The 25,219-nt window shown below is 33.1% G+C and overlaps 12 protein-coding genes across 12 annotated transcripts; 6 read left to right on the top strand and 6 right to left on the bottom strand.

Annotated features, from left to right (window-relative positions):
* Window positions 1-144: 144 nt before the first annotated feature.
* On the top strand, window positions 145-1,344 carry PPL_12096 (uncharacterized protein; the record flags this gene model as incomplete). The annotated part of the gene is made up of 2 exons (XM_020582841.1): window positions 145-208; window positions 797-1,344. The coding sequence occupies 2 exons, from the start codon at window positions 145-147 to the stop codon at window positions 1,342-1,344; spliced, it is 612 nt and encodes a 203-aa protein (XP_020429622.1).
* A 227-nt stretch (window positions 1,345-1,571) lies between these two features.
* Window positions 1,572-3,788, bottom strand: PPL_12097 (uncharacterized protein; the record flags this gene model as incomplete). The annotated part of the gene is made up of 5 exons (XM_020582842.1): window positions 1,572-1,966; window positions 2,042-2,216; window positions 2,521-2,688; window positions 2,783-3,566; window positions 3,682-3,788. 5 exons carry the CDS (start codon window positions 3,786-3,788, stop codon window positions 1,572-1,574), a joined length of 1,629 nt encoding a protein of 542 aa, XP_020429623.1.
* Window positions 3,789-5,227: 1,439 nt separating this feature from the next.
* Window positions 5,228-7,171, top strand: allB2 (allantoinase; the record flags this gene model as incomplete). The annotated part of the gene is made up of 1 exon (XM_020582843.1): window positions 5,228-7,171. One exon carries the CDS (start codon window positions 5,228-5,230, stop codon window positions 7,169-7,171), a length of 1,944 nt encoding a protein of 647 aa, XP_020429624.1.
* Window positions 7,172-7,546: 375 nt separating this feature from the next.
* Window positions 7,547-9,484, top strand: vta1 (VTA1 family vacuolar protein sorting-associated protein; the record flags this gene model as incomplete). The annotated part of the gene is made up of 4 exons (XM_020582844.1): window positions 7,547-7,747; window positions 7,842-7,963; window positions 8,047-8,215; window positions 8,309-9,484. The coding sequence occupies 4 exons, from the start codon at window positions 7,547-7,549 to the stop codon at window positions 9,482-9,484; spliced, it is 1,668 nt and encodes a 555-aa protein (XP_020429625.1).
* Window positions 9,485-9,770: 286 nt separating this feature from the next.
* Window positions 9,771-12,381, bottom strand: PPL_12100 (uncharacterized protein; the record flags this gene model as incomplete). The annotated part of the gene is made up of 5 exons (XM_020582845.1): window positions 9,771-10,983; window positions 11,066-11,142; window positions 11,251-11,566; window positions 11,641-11,843; window positions 11,920-12,381. The coding sequence occupies 5 exons, from the start codon at window positions 12,379-12,381 to the stop codon at window positions 9,771-9,773; spliced, it is 2,271 nt and encodes a 756-aa protein (XP_020429626.1).
* A 657-nt stretch (window positions 12,382-13,038) lies between these two features.
* Window positions 13,039-13,215, top strand: PPL_12101 (uncharacterized protein; the record flags this gene model as incomplete). The annotated part of the gene is made up of 1 exon (XM_020582846.1): window positions 13,039-13,215. One exon carries the CDS (start codon window positions 13,039-13,041, stop codon window positions 13,213-13,215), a length of 177 nt encoding a protein of 58 aa, XP_020429627.1.
* Window positions 13,216-14,473: 1,258 nt separating this feature from the next.
* Window positions 14,474-14,849, top strand: PPL_12102 (uncharacterized protein; the record flags this gene model as incomplete). The annotated part of the gene is made up of 2 exons (XM_020582847.1): window positions 14,474-14,773; window positions 14,805-14,849. 2 exons carry the CDS (start codon window positions 14,474-14,476, stop codon window positions 14,847-14,849), a joined length of 345 nt encoding a protein of 114 aa, XP_020429628.1.
* Window positions 14,850-15,312: 463 nt separating this feature from the next.
* On the bottom strand, window positions 15,313-15,921 carry PPL_12103 (uncharacterized protein; the record flags this gene model as incomplete). The annotated part of the gene is made up of 1 exon (XM_020582848.1): window positions 15,313-15,921. One exon carries the CDS (start codon window positions 15,919-15,921, stop codon window positions 15,313-15,315), a length of 609 nt encoding a protein of 202 aa, XP_020429629.1.
* Window positions 15,922-16,227: 306 nt separating this feature from the next.
* On the bottom strand, window positions 16,228-17,194 carry PPL_12104 (uncharacterized protein; the record flags this gene model as incomplete). The annotated part of the gene is made up of 2 exons (XM_020582849.1): window positions 16,228-16,250; window positions 16,276-17,194. The coding sequence occupies 2 exons, from the start codon at window positions 17,192-17,194 to the stop codon at window positions 16,228-16,230; spliced, it is 942 nt and encodes a 313-aa protein (XP_020429630.1).
* Window positions 17,195-17,591: 397 nt separating this feature from the next.
* PPL_12105 (uncharacterized protein) lies at window positions 17,592-18,131 on the bottom strand (the record flags this gene model as incomplete). The annotated part of the gene is made up of 2 exons (XM_020582850.1): window positions 17,592-17,977; window positions 18,077-18,131. 2 exons carry the CDS (start codon window positions 18,129-18,131, stop codon window positions 17,592-17,594), a joined length of 441 nt encoding a protein of 146 aa, XP_020429631.1.
* Window positions 18,132-19,599: 1,468 nt separating this feature from the next.
* PPL_12106 (uncharacterized protein) lies at window positions 19,600-20,077 on the bottom strand (the record flags this gene model as incomplete). The annotated part of the gene is made up of 2 exons (XM_020582851.1): window positions 19,600-19,942; window positions 20,043-20,077. 2 exons carry the CDS (start codon window positions 20,075-20,077, stop codon window positions 19,600-19,602), a joined length of 378 nt encoding a protein of 125 aa, XP_020429632.1.
* A 666-nt stretch (window positions 20,078-20,743) lies between these two features.
* On the top strand, window positions 20,744-24,716 carry PPL_12107 (uncharacterized protein; the record flags this gene model as incomplete). The annotated part of the gene is made up of 4 exons (XM_020582852.1): window positions 20,744-20,807; window positions 20,907-21,263; window positions 21,346-24,020; window positions 24,144-24,716. The coding sequence occupies 4 exons, from the start codon at window positions 20,744-20,746 to the stop codon at window positions 24,714-24,716; spliced, it is 3,669 nt and encodes a 1,222-aa protein (XP_020429633.1).
* Between the last annotated feature and the right edge of the window lie 503 nt (window positions 24,717-25,219).

Genomic DNA, 25,219 nt, shown 5'->3' on the forward strand with positions numbered 1-25,219 from the left:
TTAGGAAACTCCAGTTTAATTTCACTTTCACATCTGTCTCTAAAATTGGAAGCAGGAGCATGCACCCAGAGAATTACCAATATCCTTTCGCCGTTGTTATCGTCGTCGTTGCGATCGTCCTCGATCCAAACACTAAGTATCAGAATGAGAACGAGTTTCGAGCGTGACGGTGAGGTTCTCAAGGCTGCAGCTGCCAACGTCAGCTTTTGTCAATCTCTGAAAAAGATTGATATTTTCGACCACACTCAATATACATTCCAGCCGGACACTCTCAATGGAAACGACGACAGTTTAACTCGTCTGATTAAATCGAATTGCTACACTTTGGAAACCATGAAAATATCATTGACACGAGTCAATGCCGATTTCTTTGCTTCGATATTTTGCAGTCCCAACTTGTATCCCAATTTAGTCAGCTTGAAAGTCCAGGAGATCGACGACCACTTCCCATGGACAATGCTCACCATTGCCGCACCAAAGTTGAAGGAACTATCTTACCAGCTCACCACCTGGAGCAGTTCTATCACCCGGTCACTCAACGACTTTCTCCACACAAACAACACGATCCGTGCTCTGAAATCCGAGGTCTACTTGGAGGAGAGCATGGTTCAACATTTCACAAGATTCGACAGTTTAAACATTTCAATCAATCAATTTGCACAACAAAATCTAAAGTTCCAATATAGCGATACATTGGATCACTTGCGTCTGAGTTTCGACAATCCATCGTTCAACTGTGACATTCTCGAACAACTCACTCACCACCAAACCATCCATCACCTCGAAATCATTGGAGTCACCCGAGATGTCCTTAAGCAGATTTCAACATTGGTGACCGGAAACCAATCACTCCAACACCTCACACTTTCTTTTGCAGGATCCCTCCATAATCTCCGCTCACCGTACATCGTAGATCGTGACCAAATCGCAATGTTCCACAAACTACTGGCCAACAGTAAAAACATTCAAAAGTTGGACATGTTCTACTTGTACAAACCGGGTGAATTCGAAAAGCTATTCGTAGGTTATCTCTTGAAAAATAAGAATCTCCAAGAGATTAGATTCAACAACATCTACAACACAACCAATGAAATAAGATCAAACTTTAACATTGAATATGAAGGACCTGGAAATACATTTATGAAATTAACAAGAAAAAATAACAATAACAATATTAACAACAATAACGACAATATTAGCTGTACATCGATTTTATCTATAGAACAATTATCATTGAATTCAACACCATTATTATCATCATCGAATTCAAAATCAACACCAACTACTCCAACATCATCTTATTTCGATGGAATTAATTTAAATAAATTAAAAAATTCAATTTAAATTAACTAAACTAATCTAAACAAAACAATTTTGTTTTCTTTTAATATATTATATCCATCTGGATTTAAATATTATTGATTTGATTGAATTTAATTTATTTAATTAAATCCAATCTTTCTTTCTTTCTTTTTTTGTTTTATTTATTTAAATTACTTTTTTATTTAAACAAAAAACAAAAAAAAGCTATGTGATGTTGATTATAAATAATAATAATTATAATCTTTTTACTAGTCGTCATCGCTAATTACTATACAATCATCGTCATCGTCTTGATTTGAATTATTGTGTACTGCTATATGATTACTGCTATTTCCATTGCTGGCACTGTGATTTGTAGAGTTGGTATTTACATTTGGAGTGGCGTGTGAACCTGTACCGTTGGCTTGTATCGGTGCACCTTCCACACCTGAAAAGTCGAATTCGTCTTCTTCATCCTCATCGAAATCATAGTCGTTGTCGGATGCGTCAGTGTTGACCGGTGGCGTTGGAGTCATCATCGAATCCACATCAAAGACAACACCATTGTCCGCATCAATATTATTATTATTATCATCGGTTGTTTGTGAATTTATTATATCTGTATATTCTGTTTTTTCTTCTTTTGTTTTTTCTGATTTAATTTCTGAGGAAAAATCATATTAGTAATCAGAATCCGAATTTCGGACACAATAAGCAAATCAAAATAAAACCAACATACGTATTGCAGTTTCAGTTTTTACACTCCATGATCCATCTTGTTGAATTGTAAAGTTTGCTATGCCATCGGGTAGTTCCTTGATGATCGCTGCGGTATATTTATCGTAGACTAACATGTCGGCGGAGCCAGCACAGTTGCAAACTGGACAATTCCAAATCTGTTGCTGAAAAGAGTACTGAAGATAAAACTTTAAATCGAAACACTGCAGATGCGTGCAATTCCTTGTTCGAACAGGACATGATAATTTTATAAAACTAAGTGGACATCGTATTGAAATATCATAAGACAACTCCTCTATATCGCTATCTTTCTTTTTCAGTGCTATCAATCCTTTAAAATCTAAACTTTCTTTTTTAATAATCTTTTCCAAAATCTAGACATTATCATTATTATAATAATAGACAAAACCAAATGTAATGTTTAGTTAATAAAAAAGTTTGAACAAAAATCAATTCAATATCATCTCTTTAAATACAAACATTTTTAATTGGTATATTTTTAACAAACTGTATTACTAAAACACCCTCTGTTCTGGCGGGAGCAGAGAATACTATTTTGTTTCTATCTTTTTTCACAAATGAAGTTATGTCCAATGGCTTTGGAATGATGAGTGGTGTACATCCCGATGGATTTCTAAGTTTATATGGCTATATGAAATATGATATGATGGATATGGATATTAATGAATATGATATTACTATGACGATGATGATGATGATGATGATAATTAGATCTATTTACCAATGCTATAAAATTATCGTTGATCGAGAGTTTCATATCACTTGAATAAGTTAAATTGGTTGAGTTTTGAATTAAACGAAGATGCAGGAAGTACTGTGTTTCGTCAGAGTCTGGAGGTGGTGCTTTCGCTGTGATTTTGGTGAATGTGTCGTTGTCGATATTGAATTCCTGGTGGCCTGTCGAGCCCTTTACAATCGCATAGTGATAGAGAACCTTGACCGATTCATAGAGAATCGATTGTTTCTCGCCAAACGATGTCCAATCGATGTTCGCCGGTTTGGCGAGAGGCGCACTCTTTCGCGCGTTCTGCACGGTTCGCTGTTGAATGACTGGTGGCGGCACTATATGTTGCGGTGCGTTGAGCGGCGGACCACCAGGAAATGCAAACGTACTGGGAAATACTATGGTCGGTGTTGTTGTCGTTGTAGTCGATGTAACTACTCTGTTGCTGTTGTTGATCCCGTTTGTTGTTGGATGTGTTGTTGTTGTTGTCATATGTTGAATTCCTATGCCTGGCGGCGGTCGATTCACTGTGAGATTGTTCGGGTTGTTTATGTGCGGTGGATTGATCTGACCGATTCGAAACTGTGCACCCGGTTGATATTGCATGTTGTGATTCTGCTGGTAAACGGGTGGAGCCGGTTGGTTATGGTGTATTGCCCTATAGACTCTCTCTACCAACATCGATTTGTTGCCAGACAACGTTATATTATTGTTCTTTGTCTTCAAGTACTTTAGTATCTTCTTGAGATGATCTACATGTAGTCTATTAAGAGTCTCTACGCTATTATCAAGTAAGTTAGTCATAGTACTATTATTATAATACATAAAGATAGATAGATAGATAGATGATGATAATATCTTGTTGTTTCATCTCATCATTGTTTTTAATGACATACCTTCTTAATCTGTCTCTTAAGTCAGATGAACTAATAGCTAATAGGTCTCGTATCTTCTCGAAATCATCACCACTGAGAACGCCAACAGATGTTGAGGCAGCAGACATTCTTAATAAAACCAATAATCTTTCCTTGTTTAGTTTGTTGTTGTTGTTGTCGTTTTAAATATTGATGTGCTGCCTTCTGTTGTTGTATTATATACTCTTTGTATCTATCTATCTATCTATCGAATAGATAAAATCTAACTAACTAACTAACTAACTATCAAACAAACCTGTGTAAAAAGAATGAATGGATGGATGAAAAAAAAAAAAAAACAAACAATTTTAAATCTTTGTTTAAACCACCATATATTATTTGTTTGTACTACTATTAAATGTGTATCTGAATTATTATAAGAAGAGGAGGAATGAATATGTAGATATAGATATAAAAGTATATATAAAGCGTTTGTTTTCTATTTTATTTTTTTAATTTTATTTTGCAAAATAAATTTATTTTTTGATAGTATAGATACTTTTAACTAACTAAATAGATTCATCAAAGAACAACAATTTTATCTATTCTATTGATAGTTGTGTATTAATATTATATTTGTTTTTTTTTTTTTTTTTTTTTTTTTTTTTTAAATTAGAATTATTATTTTTTTTTTTTTTAACAGTTTTTTTTTTTTTTTTTTTTTTTTCAAGTGGTAAATACAACTTATAGAATTGTATAGAATGAATTAAAAAGGTATCGAGGAATTGATGATAATGGTCTTTTTGAATGATTGATTTTCATGTAATCATATTTTAAATCAGAAGAGACAATAAATAACTAAATTTAGAACAATGCAAGTACATATTTTGTATGGCGCCAATTTTTTTCTCAATCGATTTCTTTTATTTATAGTACTATAAATAAAATAAATAAACTTTCATCTTTTAAATAAGTTTATTCATAAAATTAATTATTTTTTATTTCAATTTCCGACTCTTTATTAATTAAATAAATATATATAAAAAATATCTATAATGGAAATAAATATTCCATAATGTGTTGTTTATATCCGTTGGAACGAAACTTTCCAATTCAAATAGGACTTCCAACGCGTTTTATAACTGTCTCTTCAAATTTTTTTGTTTTATTTTTTTGCAAAAAACACAAATTGGGCTTTTTTTTTTTTTTTTTTTTTACCAAAAGAATTTTTTGGGCAGTGACATCAAAGGTGGTTACTACACCATAGATCCTCAAGATGGAATGATATATTAGACATGGCATTGCTAATGATAAATTTTATTGATATTTTTTTTGTTGATATTTTTCAAACAATTGTCAATTTGAAACCTTTTTATTTCAATCTTTAATTTGAATAATTTTAATCTTAATAAATAAAATAAAATAATAACAGATAATAACAGATAATCAAAGTAATAATCAATAAATTAAATTAATAGATAAACAATTAAAGATATATATAGTAGATATATAATTAAATTTGTAGTACAATAAAATATTTAGTGTAATAATATAATATAGAAATAGTTTGAAAATTTTAGAATAAAATATGGTAAAATCAATTGTTAGAGGAAAAAGAGTTATTTTCAATGGTAGTGTTAAGGAAGCAACTATTGTTGTTGATGACGGTGTAGTTGTTGATATTCTACCTTATGAACATGGATTGCCAGCTGGATCTTACAAGACGTTGGTCGATGCTCCAGATAATCAAGTGGTGATGGGTGGACTTGTAGATAGCCACGTTCATGTCAATGAACCGGGTAGAACGGAATGGGAGGGTTTTGTCACTGCCACTTCGGCTGCTGCTGCCGGTGGTGTCACAACCATTGTCGACATGCCACTGAATAGCGATCCCGTGACAACATCGTTCGCCGCCCTCCAATCAAAGATCTCGTCGATGAGCGGAAAATGTTTTGTCGATGTTGGACTGCTCGGTGGAATCATCCCAAACAACGAAGATCAAATAAAGAGAATGATTTTGGAGGGTGGAGTCGTTGGATTCAAGTGTTTCCTCGTGCATTCCGGTATCGATGATTTCCCTGCGGTCGAACGTGAACATGTTGATCGTGCAATGAAAGTGATGGCCGAGTTGAAGCACGTTGGAAAGGATGTGGTTGTTATGTTCCACGCTGAAGTGCCGGGTCCGATTGACGACGCCATTGCCAAGCTCGAAGACGACTGCGACACCGGTGACTATCACACTTTCCTGAGTAGTCGTCCCAAGGCATCGGAGAACGAAGCAATCGACATGGTGATCTCACTCACCAGAGAAAACAATGTGCGCACTCACATCGTCCATTTGTCATCGGCAGAAGCACTGCCAATGATTCGCGCTGCCCACACTGACAACATTCCAATTTCGGCGGAAACCACTTTCCACTATCTCTATTTCGAAGCGGAAAAGGTTCCTCACGGAAATACTCTCTATAAATGTTGTCCACCCATCAGAGAATCGTTGAATAGAGATGCACTATGGCAAGCTGTATCGGATCGTACTGTCTCCATGATTATCTCTGACCATTCGCCATGCACAGTAAATCTAAAGTTGTTGGAGGATGGTGATTTCATGAAGGCATGGGGTGGAATTTCATCGTTGCAACTCGGATTGAGCATCATTTGGACTGAAGCGAAACGACGTGGAATTCTCTCGCTTACCGACCTGCCAGAACTGATGTCCGATGCTCCAGCGAAACTAGTGAATTTGAACGATAGAAAAGGATCGATTGCCGTTGGAAGAGATGCAGATTTCTTAGTTTGGGATCCAGAAGCATCGTTTACAGTGGATCAAGAGAAGATGTACGTTAGAAACAGAGCGTCGCCATACCATGGACAAACTCTCTACGGTGTCGTCGAACAGACTATCTTGAGAGGCAGAGAAATCTACTCAAAGCGCAACGGACACATCGAAATTTTCACAGGTGAGCGTCTCACCCCAACCAACATCCAATCTTCGAGCAGCGGATATGCCGATATCCGTCTGCCACCGATTGCCAGATTGAACAGCCAGCTTAGCGACACCGACTTTTTGAGTGTTGTCAATATGCTGTTGGAAGTGGCACCACCATTAGCCAGTGGACTACTTGCAGCCAGACCATACTCTAGCTACGATCAGCTCATCGAAACAGTGGTCGCTATCATCGAACAATGTACAACAGAACAAAAGGTAGAGATTATCAATTCACATCCAAAGATCGGTGCAAATCCATCAAAGATTTCAACACTCTCTTACTATGAGCAAGGATATCACAGAGAATCACATCCAGACAAAGATCCAGAGCAACAGAGAATCTTGGAAGCACTGAACTCACTCAACAACGAATATCAACAGAAATATGGATTTTCATTTATCGTTTTTGTAAATGGCCGAACAAAAGCTGAAATCATTCCAATTATTCAGCAACGTCTACATCATTCCACCAAAGAACAAGAGTTGGCAACTGGTTTATCTGAATATATTGAAATTGCAAAATCAAGATTAAATAAACTTTTATAAATATAAATATAATATATAATTTAATATATAGTATAATATAATCGGATCGAATTGATCATTATTTTTCTTCATTTCAAAAGATTATTAATCACAAATCTTTAATAAAAATTAATAAAATTAAAAAATAAATAATTATATTTTTATGTGAATATGATAATGTTTTTCGCAAGTTTCTAAGATGAAAGAAATTGCAAACTAATTAGTTATTAAAAATTTAATTTTTTTATCATTCATATAATTTGTTATCATTATTTTATTTTTGTTATTAATTTATTATATAGATTTATAACTTTTTAGATTTTGTTTTTTTTTGTTATTTTTTTATAATTTTGTTTATTATCATCATATATCATATATATATATTAGTTTATAAAGATGGATAATATACCTGTACAGTTGAAACCGATTTCACCATTCATCAAGCAAGCTAAGCAATTAGAGAAACATGACTTGATCATGTCTTACTATTGTAAGCTTTATGCTCTACAGCTGGCTGTCGACATAAAGAAGAAGCTGGGTCCTGCTGGTAGTTCTCTGAGTACTTTTATCGTAAAGATTTTGGATCTAGCAGAGAATGTATGTTTATAAATCAAATCAAGTCAGATACATTGCATCTTTTTGAGTATCTATATTAATAGAGTTCGAATTCGATTCACACACATATAAATAGGATAAAAAGAAGATAGGTGCTCAACTAGATGAAGAAGGAATGGAATTAGACTATGTAGAAGGTTTTGCAATGAGAGCATTCAATCATGCCGATTCTGAAGATAGAGCTGGTGTTGCAACAAAGTAAGAGAGAGAGAGAGAAAGAGAGAGTAACAGATTGTTACATAGACTTATTAAAAACTAACCTTTTTATATCATTAATTTAGAGCAACAGCTACTACATTCTACTCTTGCTATTTGTTCTTTGATGTAATGAAACAGTTTGGTGAATTACCAGAGGAAGTTAAACAGAAGCAAAAGTATGCAGGTTGGAGAGCAGCCGAGATTAATACTGCCATCAAGAATGGTGTACAACCAACTCCACCACCTACACTTGTATGTCGATGTCTCAATATTCAATTCTATTGTTTTATTCTGCACATTTGTTTTGTTTAGTAACTAATATTATTTTGATTTGCTTGATTTTAGGAGGAAGAAGATGGAGGTGCTGATGATTTAGAGGATGGTAGTAATCAAGAGTCATCAAATCAAGATTCATCGTTCCCTGCATTCCCATCAACACCACAATCCAACCAATTTCCAAGTTTCCCTTCGACCGTCGATAGCAATCCATCATTCCCATCGTTCCCAAGGGCTGGAGGTGACAATCAATCACCACCATCATTCCCATCTTTCAACAATAGCAATGTAGGTGATACGCAATCACCATCTTTCCCATCGTTCCCAAAGGCAGGTGGAAACGATCAACCATCATTCCCATCATTCCCAAAGGCTGGCGGAAACGATCAACCCTCATTCCCATCGTTCCCAAAGGCAGGTGGAAACGATCAACCCTCATTCCCATCATTCCCAAATGCCGGAAGAAACGACCAGTCATCATTCCCATCGTTCCCAAATGCCGGTGGAAACGACCAGCCATCATTCCCTTCATTCCCAAAGGCAGGTGGTAATGACCAACCCTCATTCCCCTCTTTCCCAAAGGCAGGTGACGATCAACCTTCATTCCCTTCATTCCCCAAAGCAGGTGGTAATGACCAGCCATCGTTCCCATCTTTCCCAAAGTCAGGTAGTAATGATCAATCATCGCTAAACAGATCGAGTGATCACCAACAACCATCATTCCCAACCTTTAATAAGCAAGAACCATCACCACCACCATACCAACAAGACATTTATTCTCCACACCAAACACAATCACCTCCAAATAACAGAAGAGACTTTGACCAGCAATCTTCTCATCATCAACAACCACCACAACAATATCAACAACACCAGCAGCAACAACAATCGCCACCAAGCTATCAACAGCATCAACAGCAACCACAACAACACCAGCAACAACAACATCCACAACAAAAACAACAACCACCGCAACAGCAACAACAACATCAGCAACAGCAACAATATCAACAACCACAACAACAGCCACAACAATATCAACAATACAACCAACAACAACAACAGCAACAACAACAAAATTATGGATCAATGAATAAGGCATATACACCATCGGAAGAAGACATCGCCAATGCCTCTAAATATGCCAAATGGGTTATCAGTTCTCTCAATTTCGACGATGTAAACACTGCAATCAAAAACTTGAAGTTATCATATAAACATCTGACTGGAATTGATTTAAATTAAATTAATAAATTTGTAATCGATATTTTCTAAAATTACATCAGATTGTGTATGTATGATGAGTGATTAGGCACAAGCATATTATTGTCTTTCCTACTGATTGAACTTAAACTCAATTTATTTATTCTTATTGTACATAGGTTATCAGACTAAATTATTGTTGAGTGGTTATCTAATTGTGATACACCAAAATAATCTTTTAGTTTTTTTATAAATTTAAATTAATTAAAAAAAAAAAAGTGTTTATGATTAACTAATTATTGTTAATTTGATTTCATAATTTTTATTCTTAATTTTTAATTAATGTAACAAGTAGAGCGGTGATATATTCTCCTTGAAGTGGAGAGGTTAATTCTAAGTAATGAGACGAAAAATATACTGGATAGAATTCTTGAATATATTTAAGTGATTCAATAGAATTTGTAAGAATAGATGCTTCATATTTATGTCCTCCACCAAGATCAATTTCGAGAGTCTTTAGAAATTTTCTTTTTTTAATCTCTAATTCATTATATCCACTTATTATGAGTGATTCAATAGATGTGGGTATCAATTCAAAAATTCCATTTGTGTTGCTAGATTGTTTAGAATTGTCATGACAAAAAAACATTATTCTTTTTAGAGATGAAGGGAGAACACCAATGCTAATGTGTTGACCTTCTGAACCAAATCGTAAATCTTCAAGAGTTTGTGGTAATACTCCAATATCCAAAGGTTGTCTTAATTTTGTGAATGTTAAAGATCTAATTTGATTTGAAAAGGTTCCAATATCCAATGTTTGATTAAACGATCCAAAATATAAATTTTCGAGATTATTAGGTAGAACATCTCTATCAATTCTAAGATTGTATCCCATCATTTTTAATGATTTTAGTGATTCAGGAAACACTCCCTTTGATAATAATAGATTGAATCTATCTCCAAGCACCAATGATAAGAGTGATTTAGGTAACACACCAACTGATAATATTTGATTGAATCCATTTCCAGAAAACAATGATTTCAATTTTACAGGTAATTCACCGACTGATAACACTTGATTGAATGCATCCCCAAATGATAATGATAAAAGAGAATTGGGTAGCACTCCTATTTCCAGTTTTTGATTGAAATAGTAACCAAATGATAAATATTTGAGTGATTTTGGGAGCACATCAATAAGTATTGGTTGATTGAAATAATGTCCAAATGATAATGTAATAATATTTGGAGGAAGAGAGTTTCTATTCAAATGTTGATTAAATTCTCTACCAAAATATAATTCAGTAATATTTTTTGATGTATTATTGAAATCTGTATCCACATTGAAAGTAATAGTATATTCATTAGTGATGGCATCAATATATTTGTTTAGAAAACATTTCAATGATTCTCTATTCTTTGATCTCTGATCCAACAATCGATTAACTAATTCAATCAATTGTTTTGAATATCTGCATTCTGAAATCTTAATTTCACCATTAGTTTGGAATAGTTGATGATTATTTCGATCTTCTTGATGACTGATCAATTTAAATATTCAAAAATACAGAGTTAATATCTGATTGATAATAATATTTTAAAAATGATTATTCGAGTATTTACCAACATAATAATTTGAGAATCGTTGATCCAATTGAAAAAATATCACATGAATGTGCATATTGTTTGTTCATTGCTTCCTAATTGTATTATTATTTAAATAAAGTTATATTAATATTATTTGAATTTAGTTTTATTTAATAAATTATAAGAATTAATTCATTAATTTATATTATAATTTAACTTACCGGTGAAATATAACCTTTAGTTCCTCTTATATATGGGTTTGAAATAATAGTTGGATATGATATATCAGTATTGTTATATTCCTTCCTAGTATCAAGATTATTTTCTTTTGTATTTATATATTCAATGACAGGTAATTGGTCGATGAATAAACAGCTTCCAAAATCACCAAGTTTCAAAGAAAAATCATAATCAAATTCATGAATAAATATATTTGATGGTTTGATATCACAATGAACAATTCCATGTTTATCAAGGTCCAAAAGAATATTGAAAAGTTGTGAGATATATTTCTTTAAAACCAATTCATCAATGATTCTATTTGTATATTTAAAATAAAAGTAGTTTGTTAGCTTTTTAAAATAGTAAATTTAAAAACTGCTTATATGTACCTATCTTGTTCAGTTAAACGTTTTATTATATGAGAAAGATCCCCATCAAAACAATATTCAGTGATGATATGAAAGATTTGATTACCTTTGTCTTCTTGATAGTCAACAAGTTGAACAAATCTTTGATTTCCTTTAAATAATTTCATTGCTTTGATTTCATTCTCAGCACTTTCATAAGATTTCTGATTATCTTTATAGTTTATCTTTTTATAAACATACTTTTGAATTGATTTTGTTAGTTTTATGATTGTCATTAATATCTTTGAAAAATGAACTTACCAATCTTTGATCATCAGTACCACCTACCAAATATACATCATTGATAGCATTACTGTTTGTAAATCTTGATATTAAATGATATCGTTTGTTATTAATGACTTGTGTTTGTTGGAAATAGTTAATATCCTCTTGGAAGTCACTCTCTATTAAATTGATTTTATATGATTCTGATTTATTTAATATCTTAGTGGATATAGATATTTTATTTGTTTTAGTTGAGAAATATCTACAATATCTAAGTATTATTAATTTATATTGATCATCAACTGTTTTTGGAACTATAATCTTATTTTCAATTTGATCAATCCCTCCAATTAATTTAATATTTCTAAGCTGTTCATTCTCTTTTTCTCTCAAATGATTATAAATTAAAATTGTTAATTTACCAAAGAAATATTGAAAACTAATCTCCAAGACTTTTTTTGATTCCTCTATTTCTATTTCTATATCTTTTATTTCCATTTGAAAGCTTTAGAAGATAAATCCTATTATGATTTTCAAAATCTATTATGAAAAATAAATACAATATTAAAATTTAATGTATCCAAAAAAAAATTATTTTTTATAATAGTATCATACACTCACAATGAAAATTTTACACAAATAATCGCTATGATTGTGTCTAGTGGTAATAGAAAAAGGGAACAAAAACTATTGTTTTTACTAAGAAAGTGTTTAGGGGTAATCACATTTTTATTTGTTTAAAACAAATTTAATTCTTGGGGGTTTTAGAGTGAACACCATATTAATTCAATATTGTAAATAAAAATTAATATGGTTTTTTTTGTTAATTTTTTATAATTTTTAATTTATTATTTGATGAATGAAAATAAACTTTTTTATGTGACACAAATGAATAAATTAACTTAATTGATTCATTAGACAACTTAAATAAATTGGAGTGTTTGACCCAAATTTTAATTTTTTCCATCTGTCTTTGAATGGAATTGTTTAAATTAAACATTTTACTTTTCTAATTAATTCTTTTTCTTTTCAGTTCAGCAGCTTTTTTATTATATATATCTTTAAAGATACTTTTATCTATAGTTTGTATTATATTTGAAAGTTTAGAATATTATTTTTAGTTTTGTTAGTTTTTTTGTATAATTTACATAGAGAATGAGTAAAGTTCCAAAACAACCACTTGAAGGTATAACAGGTTCAGCAGGATACTCAACTATGTCAGATCCAGGTCAATACGAACAACCAGCTCAATACAGTCGACCACAACCTATTCAATACGGTCAACCACAACTAGGTCAATATGGACCACCACAGCCATGTCAATACGGTTAACCACAACCAGAACATATGGTCAACTACAACTAGGTCAATACGGTCAACCACCACAGCCAGGTGCTTATCCACCAACAGGACAATAAGGACAGCCACAAGCTCCAGGTCAATATGGACAACCACAACCAGGTGAAAACAAAATAAAAAAAATACAATAAAAGAACAAACTACTCCATTTCTTTGACAATATTATCTTTTTTTGTTTGTTATTTATTGGAAAAGTTTTTTTTAATAATATACGAATTTTAAATGTGGATAGGTAGCTTCGATTGCTGATCATGTTAAATTGCTCCAATCTAATATTGACAATACTAGTGTGCTAACTTGACTGTCGTCTGGTAGAATCGTTAAGGATTGGCTGGTGGAAGGAATAGATGTAAGTTTCAACTTCCTTAGAGATTTGGATATTAATTCAGAACTGAAGATTAAGTTTTTGATTAGAGATTGTGATATATCCAGTGATGTCAGTAAGGGTACTTGTTTTAACATCTGAAATATCTTGATGTTATCTATTTATATAACAAATTTGAAGAGATTCTAGATTTGGCATGTTTGTATTGGGTGAACAATTTACAAAATGGAACTTTGTTTGTTTTTCTTTTCATTGAAACTAGTTTGAATTTCCTTACATTGTTGAAGATCAAGCCCAATTCAACTGATGTTCAAAAAGATTTGTTGGTGATTTCCTTCATGATTTCCGATGTCATTTCCAAATTTCAGATATTCTTGAGGATCTAATACGGATTCAATACACTCTCTTTGAAGTGTCGTGCTAGAATATCTGGCATTCTATCATTGTACTTACTTAAAATTCGAATAATGATGATATCAATTTGAATTACTCTTTGGAAACGAGAGCAATAGAGAGCAGCCATTGGTAGTTTAACATTAATATATTTAAATTAAAGTTGATATCATACCAGATGTTGTCCTTCTAAGGACAATAGTGTAGCCACCAAGGCAATGCTAGTACCTATCAAACAACATCAATAATATACACCAGTCAACATATAGTAATGGTCAATTAAAATAATTAAATTAATTAAATCAACTAAATAAGTAATAGTTTAAAACAACAGATCGAAATAATAATTAAATAAAAATCTGTTTTTTTTAAAATAAGTTATTCAACACTCAGCCCTCAAGCTTCTCAATAATCAATACATTTAGTTTAACGCGAAATAAAAGTTAAAAATAGATTATATAAAATATTATTAGAAATACTTTATATTGTTATTAATTACAAATCATATGAGAAATGGTAGATCCAAACGAACAATCAACTGATACAACTACAACAACCACAACCACAACGACTAATGATTCAACGACATCTACAAATCCAACTACTATCACGAATGAATTAAGAATGAGTGATCTCGACTGTAATAATAACAATAATGAAAATCAACCAGCTACTACTCTATTCCCAGAGGTCACTCCTGTCAATACTCATCAAGATCCGCTCCCAACTGATCTCTTTCAGTCTAGCCTGGCATCATCTAAGCTCCCGATCTCCTCTACCATCGTTCCAGGCCAACCGGATGGAAACCAGATTGTATATTAATGTGATTTGTTTAGTTTCTTAGTGTATATGGGTCTTGCTAGATCATAGAGTGAAGAGTCTGTTCTAATTATTATTAATTGATATTCAGTATCGACTGTATCTGGTAAAACAATTATGTTATCTTTATTATCAATATTTCCCAATAGAATGATATTTGAATGTTGTTCACTATCTTTATCTTTCAAATGATTATAAACTAAATATTAACTCCTCCAAGATATTTCTTCCATTGATCAATTTATCTGACTTCTCGAAAAAGTTTGTATGAATTCATTATTAAAAAGTAAACTAAAATCGTTGATGATAATCTTAAAAACAACCCCATAAAAAAAGTGGTAATTGGGTGAAAGAATATTAATTTTTTTGATCAATCAAAAACAACTTACAACATTGTTACCTATAACTGATTCTAGAAAGTAGATAAAGTGGTACAAGTTTAAAATTTAAAATAATTAATCAGATTCCATCAAAGAAATAAACTAAGTTATTTTTACTTTTGCTTTATTAACAATTAAAGGATATCTAGAGCATTAAAAAGTTGTACTAATAATGGCAGATCCAAATTCCTCTCTTAAATATTCATCATTGGTGAATATTGGTTCCCATTCATCCTTTTCTATTGAATACCGGTGATTACCAATAGTTACTCCACCAACAACATAAATATAGGACTCTTCATTTGACACTTTGTGGTGTATCATTGAGAAGCAATATTTAATATTTGATGCCTTTAGATTAACCTTTTCTTTGGTTTCCAAATTGAATCGAATAAATGTATTATGACCTGGAATGCAATAGATATTTCCATTTCCATCGAAACACATATCGGAATTTACTATCGATTTATCACACTGACTCTCTGTTACCTTCTTATCTGATGGATTGAAGATCTGTAGTGTATCCCCCTCCACCGGTAAACAATAGATCAATCCTTTGTAGAAAAATGATTGGAAGAGTTTGATGTTTCGATCATTTGGTTTTGATTTATAGATCTCTTGGAATTCAAGAGTAAGAACATTGAACCTGCAAATTATCATATATTTAAATTTACGAACTAAATAGATGTAATCACCACCATCATAGCACACAGTAAAAACATTATCACTATATTCGATTCCTTTGACTTGGTTGGTCTCCATTTTCCTGGTTCCCATCGCTAATCTGATATATTTATTGCCACTATTGAATCCACCAAAAAATATAGAAATAATCACCAACACCCACAACCTCTGATCCACTGAAATCGATTTTAGTGTCCTTTAAGTTGATTATTTCTTTGGGCTCGGTTGAGTTATTGGAGATATCAAAAATTGTCGCACCGTTGTCACTGTGCATAGATAGGAGGTAAGTATGTTTGGTAATATGTGGCTTTGGTGGAATGGCGCGTAACTTGATTGATTCATTCAGTACCCTGGCAACTTGATTATGACTGATAAGATTTGTTTTTAATTTATATTCATTGATTTGGCTGTTGATTAAAGAATTTGATTTACGTGTTGTTAATATTAATTGACTGTTTAATTTATAGATAGAATCTAATATCATTGAATCAACATCACTATATTGTTTAAATACATCTTTGATATTGATATAAGATATATTCTGTTGATTGAAAACTGTATCGTTATTTGATTGAATGAATGATATTAATGATTCATTTGTATTTATTGATTCTATTAATGCCTTTGTTGAGTAACTATCTGCAGTATCTAATGTTGTTTCTGTAGAATATATATGATTCTCATTATTGTTATTGTTGTTGATGTTATCATTGTGTAAATTGATTAGCTGATTATTTAAATAAAAGATATTTGTATAGTATTTTAATTCATTAATACTATGTTCTATTTGATTAACAATTAGTTCTTTGTCATTGACGATTTCTCTTGTTAGAGCTTTCTCTTCATCAATAAGGAATCTGTGATACTCATTGAAGTGTTTAGAGATATCACTTTGAGTTATTGTTAACTTTTTATATTGTTCTGAAGATGATTTGATTGTCTTCCAAATATCTGCTATTCTTTCACTGATAAAACTCTTACTATTTGGATCTAAACTTTCATTATCATTATTAATACGATCTTTATCAATATTACTATCTTTATCTATATCATTATCATTATCTTGCTCTGGTGTGTCTAAATCTGAATGATTATCATTATTATCACTTTTATGGTCTAATTTTTGTCTTTTAAAAGGATTTGTTATTGTAGTTGTTTGTAGTTTAAAACATTCAGAGAGCATATGATTTTCAAGTGTTAGTTTGATATCATCTATATGTTCACAATATTTATAATGATTTTTATCTTTGTTGTGTGCTGTCAAACATCTTGAGCATAACAAATGATTGCATTGAAAACATATATTTTCAAATAATCTTTGATGTTCTTGACATTTGAAATCATTATTCATTATTTTTATAGAATGTATTTAATAATATTCAGATCTGAATATAATGAATAAAAATCTGTTAAAACGAACAAAGAAAATAATTTAAAATCAAAAATTGAATTAACACTAATGAAAAATATTTGTGGTGAACACTTAAGTGTGTTGTTCAATCGATTTTTAATACACTTTATTCTATATCTGGTTATTAATTAACATTATTATTTTTTCATATTATTAAATTAATTATTTTAAATAAAAAAAAAAATAATATTGTTTTTTTGATATTAATTAACAAAATAAAGTTATATAGATAGATATATATAAACTTATAAGATAGTGGATCTTGGGAAAATGATTTGATTTTCGAAAGAATTGAATTTTGAAATTTTAAAAAGTTATAATTTATTTAAATAATTATTTACTCGAAACGACCAGTGGACATGTTATCGTGGCTCTCCTCAGACAACAAGGAGTTTGAACAAGAGGCGAGATTGTAGTATTGTGTGGATCCTGGGTAGTTTTGGGAGGAACTTGGGTTGTAGACGACCAATAAGTTGAATGGGTTGTTGACTACACCCTTGACGGTGGTGTAACCGGTGATACGGTCGGAACCTGGAGTGTAAAGATTTCCGATTCCAGTGAAAGTAGAATCGCTGTTAAGAGTGATATTTCTCAAGTATGCAGAACCATCGGTTGCTCTAAAAGAACTATATTGTCCATTGGAGAAAGTAACATTAACTAAGATTGGCTTGGAACATGGGGAATCTGAGTACCAGTTGTATTGACCAACGTTGATTGTAAAAGCTATAGATAAAAAGAAATAAATAATAATCAAAAAATTAAAATCATATCTTTCCTTTTTTTATATAGCTAGAATATTTAAATATTTATTTGTTAACTTACCAGCTTCAGACAAAGCCAATAAAGCGAAAATTGCAAGAATTGTGTATTTCAACATTATTTATCTGTATATATATTTATATTTAAAAAGTGTAGATCCAAAAAAATGATGATGTTAGATATTCAAATTTAAACGATTTAAATACTCAAAATTTTTTTAAGATTTTTTCTGTATTACCACCTTTAATAAAAATCTTTGCCACCTGGATACCAGACAAGATCATTTCACCCAAAAATGGTGATCACCTACTCAAAAAAGGTGTGAAATTACTTTAACGAAAATCTGTTTTTTTTTTAATTTATTTATTTTTTTAGTAATACCAAAGGTTGATTTTGGTTACCACAAGATTTTAAATTCAGATTCGTAAACCGTGGCAATGATCAAAAAATAAAATAGATTTTATAATGAGTGGTCCTGTGAAATGGTAGATCGTTTCATCTGGTATATGCACAATCACTTTCTTAGAAAAGATTTATTTATTCCCATTAACACGATCAAAATGGTCACCAAAAAAAAACAAAAAAAATTTAATGTTTTTTTTTTTTTTTTTTTGTATATTTTACTCTTATAATGATCTTTTTTTTATTTTGTATTAATAAACATAAAAAAATTTCAAATAATCTTGTTGCTCTTAACTATTAAAATCATTCTATCAAGTTCTATTTAAAAGTAAAAGAATAAAAATTATGTTATTACAATCACACAAAAAATGAATGAACTCCAAAACAATATCTATTTTTGCTTACGGATAACAATAAGTATAGATTAAATCTGGTTAATGTATATATATCAACTTCAGAATAAAAAAAAAGGATTTTTTTTTTAATATTCAAATGTTTGTATCCAACATAATGAATCATAGGTTTCCTCATCAGACAACAATCTTTATTTTGTACAAGATACCCAGTTATAGTTATCTGTTCCTGGAAGGAAGAGCTTTGATTGTAGACAATCAATAAGTTGAATGGGTTGTTGACTACACCCTTGACTGTGGTTGTACCGATGATACGTTTAGTAACTGGGTTGTAAGATTTCCGATTCCATTGAATGTACCATCGGTGTTATACCGGTGTAAGAGTGATATTAGTCAAAAAGGGTAATCCATTGATGGCTTTAACAGAGGAATACTGTCCATTGGAGTAAGTAACATTAACTACGTACTCTAAATACAAACAGATTAGATTTGAGAGAAACAATTAGTTTAATTCTTGATCCATCTACTTATTGTAATCTTCTTCTTCTTTTGCCAGTTTATTGTGTGACAAAAACGAAATCCTCAGGTATTTCTATATTCTTGGTTGCTGGTTGTTTCCTCTCTTCAACAAAAGCTTGAATTGAACATTTTTATGTCAATGGTTCGTGCTTTTGCACAGTTGTTGATATATTCACACCATTCTAGGGAGTTTAGAGGAATATTGATTGTTGTCTTTCGAGAAAAATACAAATTTAATTTATTTAGTTAATTTAAAATCAATTATTTACTCGAAACCAGTGGAGGTCAAGGTGTCATCGCTCTCCTCATACTTCAAGATTTTGAACAAGACACTAGGTTATAGTAATCTGTGGATCCTGGGAAATGTAATGAGGGTGCTGGATTGTAGATAATGATTAAGTTGAATGGGTTTCTGAGTACACCTTTGATGGTGGTGTAACCGATAATACGTTTAGGAGTACCATTGTAAAGAGCAGCAAATCCATTGAATGTGGCGTCCGAGTTAACAGTGACATTTGTCAAATATGTCGTTGTAGCATCGGAGGCTTTGAAAGAGGAATACACTCCATTTGAGTAAGTAACATTTACTAACAATGGCTTTGAGCATGGGGAAGGATCTAGGAACCAGTTATATTGACCGACTGAAATAGTTAAGCTATTTAAAAAAAAAAAAAATAACAAATTAATATATAATGACCTATCGAATGGAAAGATATAATAATTAAGTATTCAACCTACCTTGAGACAATGCCAACTAAGCGAAAATTGTAAAGATTGTATATTTCAACATTTTTTATTTGAATATTTTATAGGTGTAGAATGTTAGATCCTAAGAAATGATGATATTTAGAGAATCCAAATTGAATCTACATGATATATATACCTTGTTTTTTTTGTTTTTTATTTCAATTGTGAATTACACTTCTTATTCTGTAGTAGAAAGTTTATCTACACTAGATTCGAGCAATTAAATTTAATAAAAATCACCAATTTGAAACACTGGATAGCAGTAGAAAGTTTATCTACACTCACCAAATTACAAAAAATTTAGATTTTTATGGTTTTCAAGGTAAAAGTCAGTGTAGATAACAATGTTGGTGCTATGTTTCAAATTGGGGCAATTAAATTTAATAAAACAAAACAGGCTCTTGCTTGTAACCATAAATCAAATAAAATAAAAAAACCACTCTGATCATATTCACCCTCTATTTTTAATTTTTACTTTTTTTTAAAATTAATGCGAGTGCGAAAGTGGTGGGGAGCCAGTTTCGTTTTGAAATCACCAATTTGAAACATATCACCAACATTCTAAAGCGTGCACAAAGAGGTGATCAAATTTGTTTTTTTTTGTATTTTATTTTAAGCATTGGAGATATTTTTGTCAAACAAAAAGTTGGGTCACCTAAATAAGTCAAAAAGATTTTGAGATTTATTTATTTATCATCAAAGTTGAATGATGAATACAACATTGTTTCGTTCTCTTATTGTATTGTTATTTTTATTTTTTAATTATCACATAGGTATGATAGATTTTATTACAGTATACATAAACTGTAGTGCATAACAAACATTACATTTATTAATATATTCATTCATATTGGAACTTACTATATATTTAGATATTGTAAATTCACAACCATCTTTAATATATTCATATTCTAGAACTATATTAGTTGGAAAGTATTGTCCTTTTGATCAGGTCAATAAGAGAGAGTATATCGATGGCTATGCCCTATTAAACTACACGAGTAATTTGGAGGCTACCAACGAGGCTACAATAGATGGTACCCCTGCTACAGCGGTAACCACCTATTTCAATAATAATTATGTTGGACAATTATTGTATATCAACATTGTTTCACCCATTTCATCAACTGGTACAACCATCCTAAATAATAGTGTAATAGTAAATTTACAAGATCCAAATAATTCATCACTCATTTGGCAAGTACCAATTGGAAATATATCATGTTATTGTATGTATAAATTAAAGTAAAAGAAAAGAAAGTAAAAGAAGAGTTTGGATGGAGTGAATTAATATTTAAATTAATTTAAAAGCATTTAGAGATCAACCATTAATATTAAAAAGTAATGGAATAATACAAGCATCAATGTTTGATGCAAGATTATCAATTGTAACATTTATAGTTGAATTTGGACAAGTTCCAACTGACAATATCGACTGTGTTGAGGATGGTGGACAATTTAATTGTATTTGTCATCCCTACGATTTTGGGTACAAATTGTATCCTGTAAGAGGAAAGATATTTTTAAAGTGTTCGTTGGCACCATTGGCAAACACGTTTACGGGTTGGGACAATGCTGTCAATGTAACATTTTCAGACAAAGGAAGAGTCAATATTGGATCGGTCTCGGCAACAGTCGACTTCCCATTTATGGCCAATTGGAATAGCAGCACGACGGTGTTTAACAAAGTTACTACCGGCGTGAAAAACAGAACATGGATCGACATTCAATCACAGGTGAACCAATTTAGTGTCTATGCCAATGTGTCTGATTGGAACAGTCAGTTTATCGTGTACAAGGCCGACGGAGGTGTCATCCCATCGACTGGTGTCAATTACTATGGTAACACGTATAAACCATTGTTGGCTGATGACAAGGGAAATGCCCTGATCCACTTTGCACTTCCACAGTCAATGACAGCGGCCAATGTACCTGCCACATTGACAAGCACGTCGATTAGTACACTCAACAATGCGTCGATTCTAGCTACCAATTATACTCACTACCGATACCCCTATAATAACACTGCTACAAGCTCACACGTAGCGTACGATGGTGCTAGATATGTGGTCACACCCATATGGAAGTCGACCGGTGCCGCCCCGTTCATCAAGGTGCAAGCCAATTCGTTGCTGAATAACTTTGTGCAGACAGTGAAACAGCCATTCCCCTATGGATTAAAGAAGGGTATTCCCTCGATGGGCAAGTACGACTATGCGTTTGACCAACCCGTCCATCCCAACTTTGTGTCCAACAAGCTGACCGTGTGGGGTCCACACAATGAGCGATTGGTCGAGGGAGAGACGAACTCTGGCAAGACAGGTACACCAAGTCGAACGCCTTTGGTCTTGGTAGACATATTTCGAAGGTTTACGTCGCACCAGAATGTGTTTTGTTTCAAGATCACATATAATGACGGGTTTGGATTCCAAGGTGGATACGTTCCCTTTGGTCCCGAAAATGGCGTTTATATTCGAGCAAGCGATCACTCGTACACTAACAATTACGAAGTGGAGTTGAATATCACCCAGACAGATTATGGTCGTCGTTTCCGATTCCACTTGTTGTCACTTGATGGCAAGACACAACGTCTCTACCAGCAAAACGATGTGGTCCAGATGTTTTTCCGTCATCCCATGGTGTTGGGTGACGTGCCGGCAACCAGTCTTCTCGAATTCTCCATCGATGAGGTTTCAGAGTTGTTTTGGTCACCACCAACTGTTGGTGTCACCCTCGGCCCGGCCAAATCTACCCTCTCCTTCAAGTTGGCAACCACCACCTACTTCCCAAGCATAACGGATCGTCCTGCCGTGATGATCTACAAGCGTCACAAATCCAACGTCTACGACTTGGCACAATACTTTATGGGCAAGTATGAAGACGGATATTACAAGGTTGAGGTAACCATTGATCAGGGAAGTTTCCCCGGTCCAGCCGAATACTTTATCGCGTCGTCCAACACCAACATTACCAGCGAGGCACTCCGTTCCAACCCTCTGGTTGGAGACAATGCCATTCTCACTATTGTATGCCAAAATACCGATGAAATGGGTCCCATTGTAGGATGCGTATCGCCACCCTCCTACTCGATCAATGTCACCTCACCACAAGAGGAATCAGTGACCCTTCAATGGACCATCAATATCCAAGATCGTCCAAGTGGCATTGCACTCGCCAACAGCTATGCTATCGTCACCAGCAACATCGACCCAACCCCTCGTCGAGTCAGTCTTGTCCAAGTGTCTGGCGACGTATTTAGCGGTGTTTACAGCGCCACTCACTCTGCACGTGCTGGTGCCAGCTGTGAGATATTTAAATTGGATTTAGTATTGACCGATTCACTCGGTAATGTAGCCACCTCCATTGCACTTGGTGATCTTGATGACAATCAAATCAACGTCGATCCATTCCATTACTTGCCCGATCATATAGGTCGATACATATCAGTGTTGTATCCCACTGCAGTCGTCGACACTGACCCACCCGTTCTTGTCGACCTGTCATTCTTCACTGCTGTTCCTGTAGACGTGTCATTGTACAATCGTACGGTTGAATTCCAATTTACATTGTATGATCAAGTCAGTGGAGTATCGTTGGCATCTACCCCATACCTCTACGTCACTGGATTGAATGGTGAATCTGCCAGTTGTGCGGGTGTCATGATCTCCATGACAAACGACTCTCTGTTGGCCAACGCTGGCAATGTCACCTACCGATGCAATGTTGAACTTCCCTATGGCTTTGGTTACCAGACCTCGCCAGTCGTATCCATCTATGGATACAGTGACAACAGTCGAAACTTTGGATCGCAAACATCGGCCGATCTCCTTGCCAAGGGATTCGTATCGTCATTTGCCGTCGTCATGAATAATATCCAGCCAATCATTTTGTCGACCAGCGGTATCCCCATCATCACAGCCGACGACAAACCCATTACCATCCGTGGACGTAGACTTATCCCCTTGGAGTCTTACACATTCACTATGGTAAATTTGTTTGTCAATGATAATCCCACAGCTGTCCAGACCGCCACTCCATCGTTTTACTCGTATACAGTTATCACTTGTTCGCTCAATGGCAATCTATTCCAACCAACTGACAATTTAAAGATCCAAATCACCTATACATACAGTCCAGGTGGTAGTCAAGTCATTACAAGAATCTCCAACTTTTGGAATTTAACCTATGCTCCAGCCATTCCATACAATCCTATACCAGAACCTCCTGCCGGTGCCATTGAACCATTCAACTTTTACACACCATCCGCTGAATGTCCAGTACCTCTTGTTCTTCCACCTGACCAATGTACAGTTGTATTCCCGTCTCAAGAGACTGACGATTCTTCATCTTCGTCTTCATCTTCATCTTCGTCATCCTCCTCTAATTCAGATTCTTCATCTTCGTCATCCTCCTCTAATTCAACTTCCTCTTCCTCCTCTGACTCTGGAGGTGTCACGCCACCAGGTGATGACAATGATGACAGTGAAGGTGGTTTATCAGCTGGTGCTATTGGTGGTATTGCGGCTGGAGCATTTGTATTGGCAGCTTTACTTGCACTTGCCATTGTATTTGCTAGAAGAAGATCTAAACGAAAGTCACCACCAGACCAAGAAATGGAACTTGAACAAAAGACTGTACCAATGTTTGTAGGAGGTAAAGTTAATAATATTGATGAATTTTAAAAACATCTTAAGAGATCTTCAACAAAACCAACCAAGTTCTAAAAATAAAACTACTACATGTATTTAATTTTAAAACAAACACTACTCACATGTGTGTTGATCCATGGATTGTCCCAGGACAGGGCAATGTTCATCCATTGATGTTGATTGTTGGATCTGATGATTGTCGTACAATTCCAAATAATTTTAGTAATGGTAGTGTGTGTCAATCCTCGTAGAGGGTGATGATAATGTGATTGATTCAGTTATCAAATCAAACAAATACTACTACTCTGATTCTGGAGGAGAGGAATGAACTGCTTAATTAGTAGTTCCAAAATATAGGATAAGAATTCATCAATATAAACAAAAGTTAAATCAATCAATCAATTAGTTACCATTACCACTACATTTTAAGATATTTTGAAATCTAGAATTATCCATATTTTGCTTAAAGTTAAGATCATCTAACTAAATGAAGGTAGTAATATTCACCGGTTTTATTTTTTTTTGAGAATCACTTT

This window comes from Heterostelium album (assembly GCF_000004825.1).
Source record: "Heterostelium album PN500 unplaced genomic scaffold PPL_scaffold10, whole genome shotgun sequence".
NCBI lineage: Eukaryota > Evosea > Eumycetozoa > Acytosteliales > Acytosteliaceae > Heterostelium > Heterostelium album.